The following is a 5,424-nucleotide window of genomic DNA, read 5'->3' on the forward strand; positions in this document are numbered from 1 at the left end:
AATCGCATCCAAAATAAAAGTTTTTGTTTATATAATATATGTGTGTGTGCTGTGTATATGTATTATCTATATATAAATACAAACACATGCATGTAAGTATATATTTAAGAAAAATATGTTACATTTATATATTAAATATATTTATATATAAATTATATGAATATGAATATATACATATACATGTAAATATTTTTAAAATATATGCAGTATGTATGTGTGTATTTATATATGCATAATAAATATACACCGTAAACGCACATATATTATGTAAACAGAAACTTTTATTTTGGATGTGATTAATCGCGATTAATCGTTTGACAGCACTATAAACTATATAAATAAAGTATATCCTATATATTTTACTGACAAATTAAGTGGTTGTTTATATCGTTTGCCTTTCCATTACATCTAACTTTTGTTCAATTATTAGGGATGTGTTAGATGACGAACAACCTACTAGTCAACTGACCAATCAATTAGTGACATTTAATTTAAAAACATGTCTTTTGTAAATGCCTCGTGATGGTAGTCAGATGAACCCAAAATTAGCCTAATTTAAGGGCTTCCTTTTAAGGTCGCAAAGAAGCAAAACTTTTTTTTTGCAAACTTTCAGAAAATGTTTTGCCCCTTTGAAACCCTACTTCCTTTATACTGTTAAATAAAATACAATCTAAAACATAGAAAATATAAATATATAAATATAATATAACATAATTGCATGGACTCTAATGAGGCTAAATGGTTGCACAAAGACTGAAACGAGCATGTTTCTTATTAAAACAATAAGCCAAATCAAACAAAAGTGAATGAAATCAATCATCATCATAATCATCATTACACAATAGAATTTGCCTGATGTGGTCATGCAGGCCAAAGATGTGCTCTCGACATTGAGAAACACACCTTTCCAGTTCTCTGGAAGAATCACAAAGGTCCCATGAACAGTTGAAAGTCTTCTAAAACTCTTCTGGGAAGAGTTTCCTAAACTGGCCAACAGGAAGACAGCATGGGGAGAGGCAGCTTTGTGTTGCGTTTAGGCCTCTCTCCAGTAATACTACAAGTGAATGGAAGAGGCCAAGATATATCATCTCACACAGAAACCCTACAGTTACAGCTGAGCCATGTTTGTATTGAAAACACACACCCACAAACTCATTTTCCATCTGATCTGGCCCACATCTATCACAAATGGCCATTTAATTTCAACAATCTTTCTGCCATTCTATATTAAGTCCTAAAGCATGGAACAGTGAACACAACCAACATCTGCTCAAAAGATTTACTCATAAACGTCAACTTCATACAGAATCTGCTTATTTATAAATATAGACTGTAAAATAAAAAAAAATTAAAGAATCCAAAACCTCTTAGAGGTCAGAACCAGAGAAATATCTTGATGTTTCCATCAGGGACAAGCCATTTGTTTTGGGTTCCTCAGATGTTTTCTAGCAGTGCCAAGCCAATTTGTAATTTCATCCGAGAAGATCCAAAAAGCAACTAGTAATTAAGGCTTTACCACAAACCAATGAGAGCTCCAACATTTCTTTCAAGCAACTACAAAGTTAGTTAAACGTTGCTATAGAAACACAGAGCCAATATGGTAAGACTGTTGCCCAACACATGTTTCTTGGTGATGGGAAACAGAAAGCAAGGGATGTGTTAAAGTGGCACATAACACAAACAAATGCATTTCTTTACAAGTGATCCTATCAAAATTAACATGGCAACCCTAAACACATCTCGGATGAACGTATGGATAAGGTCACATCGATTTAAAGGATTAGTTAACTTCCAGAATAAAACATTTCCTGATAATTTACTGTCATGTCATCCAAGATGTTCATGTCTTTCTTTCTACAGTCAAAAAGAAATGAAGGTTTTTGAGGAAAACATTCCAGGATTTTTCTCCATATAGTGGACTTCAATGGCGGAAGTATAGCGCTGTTTTATCATACTAGATACATTTTAAAGTTATGTTATTATGCTACTCTGTGCGGTCGTCACCGGTCTATTAAAACGCACACCATATAGTAAAGCTTCTTTGGTGTTTCCATGTTTTCTACAAAAAACGGAAATTGAGGGGTTATGACGTCATTGGCAGGCGACACAATGACACTATGGACACGGTCCGTGTCACTAGTTAAAATTGCTTATTTCTCTGGATTTAAACATTCTGCAAAACATTTGGGATAATGTAAGTACACAAGTCAGCAAAATATATAACACTGTTCTAGTGGTTTTTGGATATTTTAATAAAAAAAATTGTACATATTGTGCCTTTAACGTCAAACACTGATTAGATTTGAAAGCAGACGTGCATATTTTGAGCAAATAAATAATATATTGAAAACTTTAGCGTCAAACACTGATTAGACTTGAAAGCAGACGTGCATATTTTGAGCAAATAAATAATATATTGAAAACTTTAGCTGTGTCCCAATTCAGAGGCTAAACACTTCAAAGGATGTGCACTTAAAAGGCCACTATAAAAAAATTTTTATTAAAAAATGCATCTTTAGGAAGAATTTTAAACTGCTTTAAACGGTCTAAAATCTAATCTAAAAAATCTTTAGAAATTCATGTACACTGAAAACCAATACACTTAAAAGGGCAATCTGGCATTTTACTCTCAAAAACAAATAAATGAATAAATAAAATTTTTAAAAAATGTCCTGCTGTCACCATCGCGCAACGAAATTTGGGATAATCTGGGCCACAAATCCATTTGTTGTGTCCTTCATGTTCCAGGACACACAGACCGCATTTCAAGAAGCCTTCGAAATGGGTTTTCAAATGTAGCCTTCAAAAGACACAGTCTCTGAATTGGGATACGACTTTTGTGCGATCAGCAGACAGAAGTCTGCTTGAGAAGACTTGGAATATAGTAAATAAGCTGCATGGACTACTTTTGTGTTGCTTGTTTTGTCATTTTTGAAGCCAAGCAGCCATCGTCCCCATTCACTTTAACTATCTGGAAAACAGCAGCTTGGGCATTCTTCAAAATTACTCCTTTTGTGTTTTAAAGAAGAAAAAAAACTTTGGGGTTTAGAACAAATTGGGAGTGAGAAAAATGATGGCAGAATTTCCATTTTAGCTAAAATTCCTTTGGTTCGCTAATTTATAAATAATTAATGCATGGACAACTAAGTGTGCGAGCAATTGGGACACATTATCAAACTTTCAGTCTCCAGTCTAATAGTAACTCCATATGGCTTTGTGAATATTTCAATAGTTCAGAAAAGCTGTCAGTGTTTGTCCTGGCTTCAGAGGAGGTCTTCTGAGAATGCAAAGGGATATGGCATTGTAACATGATTAATAAAACATGCCAAAATCCACCCTATTAACTCCGTTAATGCTGACACCTGGAAGATGACACTGGAACAGCCGCATCGCATCTGTTCATCAATCTGCCCCACTAATCAACCCATCACTACTCTGAACATCTAATATAGATCACAGAGACTTCTGACATGAAAATATAGTTCAGGTGTCTATATTTTACTCGGAACTTAGTGTCACTCTCCTTCAATGTATTTTGATGGACACCTAATGCAATTCCATTCAATGAAATGGGTGTTGTCCATTTTTTACTTTTTCTTTTATTAGCTGTTAAATATTTTGTCAGACAAACAATGACCTCAAGTGTTAATAAACTGCATTGTCATCTAAAGCAAAACTCAAACAAAATAAATGTTGAAAAAGTAACCAGGTGAAAGGTGACAGGGTTGACAGTTTTACAGTTAATTTATCATTATTAGCATCCATCTCAATGTCAAATCAGTACAAAGTGTGTTTTATGCTGATAATATGCAATGAATGCTGATATTTCACCACATATCCAGTTTATAATAATTACTTGTCATCATGGTAATTTTGATGGCTATTTAAAATCATCTTTAAAATCACTACTGATAAACGAAATGCAAGATAAAATGATAAAAAGACAACACGTGCTTATAATGTATTTTTTAATCTATGGATATGTAAATCGTTGTAATAAAGGAAGGTTACAAGGGAAAGAGAATAGTAACAAGGTTAACAAATATATATATATATATATATATATGCTACAAAATCTGCTAAAAGTAAAAAATAAATAATAATAATAATAATGTAAAACAGAAACAGAGCAAAAAGGCAACATGGACAATGTAAAAATAAATTAAATTAAATAAAAACAAACTACAAAAATAAAAATCTATTAGATTTGTGTAAACAAAATGCCTACAACAGAACATACTGAAAGTTGCTGTCAGTTTTGTATTGGTAAAGTCGTTGTTTAAATGTTCATGAGTTATACAAAAGACTCATTCATGTAATTACCCTGACAGTTCTTAAGTTAATTTATATACTAATTAAATAACTTTAAAATTGATAAGCAACAACATAATCGGTTTCAAACTAGTTTTCACTGAACTTTGACCATGCAAACACTCGTGTTTGAACATCTCAGTCCGTGCGTTAGACTTTATAAACACAGCAACAGTATAACCTGCTGTAGTTTGTATTTCATTTAATCAAAACATCCCAATAATGTGACATCCAGAGCCCCGATACAATGAACAAACATACTTTCTATTTCAAAGTTACCCACGCGATTCACTATCAGCAAACTGAGCTCAACAGCATTGTGCAACTGCAACATGTTTCCACAACTCAGCAAAATTATCCATCTTACCTTCTGTCAGCCATGTTCCTCACATTGTTTGGACTAATGGAAGTGAAAGCAGTGAGATGTGTCCTCTGGCAGAAACTGCGCAGACTGCACTGAGGCTGTGTATGTGGAGTTCAGGCTTTCTGTCCCGCAGGAGTTTGAGGCAGACAGTGGAGTGGGTTATTCCCCCGCCCTCTTCAGCAAGGGCCATGCTCGAGTAATCTGATCTCAACCGCAGCCTGCTGGAGTTTCACTGAGGCGGAATGAGCGCTCATAGAGTTGGCGCTCACAGTTTGACGCGTGGCGCCATCTGCTGGCAAGTCTAGGTAGTACAAGCTGCCCGCTTTGTCACTATGGCGCTTCTTGTAATAATACTTCACAAGTACGTAGGCCTTCATGCTGTAAACTATGGAAGCCCGTTTCCGCCACTGAATAAAAAATAAAAAAGGTTTTATTTCTTTTTATATCACAATTCAGATTTTTTTTCTCGCAATTTTGACTTTACATCTCGCAATTCTGACCTTTTTTTCCTCAGAATTGAGTGAGTGAGTGAGTGAGTGACATGACATGTGGCCAAGTATGGTGACCCATGCTTGGAATTAGTGCTCTGCATTTAACCCATCCAAAGTGCACACACACACCGTGAACACACCACACATCATGAACACACACCCGGAGCAGTGGGCAGCCATTTTTGCTGCGGCGCCCGGGGAGCAGTTGGGGGTTCGGTGCCTTGCTCAAGGGCACCTCAGTCATGGTATTGAAGGTGG

The 5,424-nt window shown here is 35.1% G+C and overlaps 1 protein-coding gene across 3 annotated transcripts in view; it reads right to left on the bottom strand.

Moving 5' to 3' along the window:
• The window catches only part of LOC107724193 (rho GTPase-activating protein 39-like), a 95,038-nt gene extending 90,203 nt beyond the window's left edge, over nt 1-4,835 (bottom strand). For all 3 annotated transcript variants that reach the window (XM_016533012.1, XM_016533010.1, XM_016533011.1), the window contains exon 1: nt 4,679-4,835. In XM_016533012.1, the coding sequence (XP_016388498.1) occupies nt 4,679-4,692 (14 nt within the window). In that variant the 5' untranslated portion in view covers nt 4,693-4,835. The remainder of the gene's footprint in view (nt 1-4,678) is intronic.
• Between the last annotated feature and the right edge of the window lie 589 nt (nt 4,836-5,424).

The sequence above is a fragment of the Sinocyclocheilus rhinocerous genome, unplaced genomic scaffold (assembly GCF_001515625.1).
Source record: "Sinocyclocheilus rhinocerous isolate Xijiao unplaced genomic scaffold, SAMN03320098_v1.1 scaffold184, whole genome shotgun sequence".
In the NCBI taxonomy this organism is placed as follows: Eukaryota; Metazoa; Chordata; class Actinopteri; order Cypriniformes; family Cyprinidae; genus Sinocyclocheilus; species Sinocyclocheilus rhinocerous.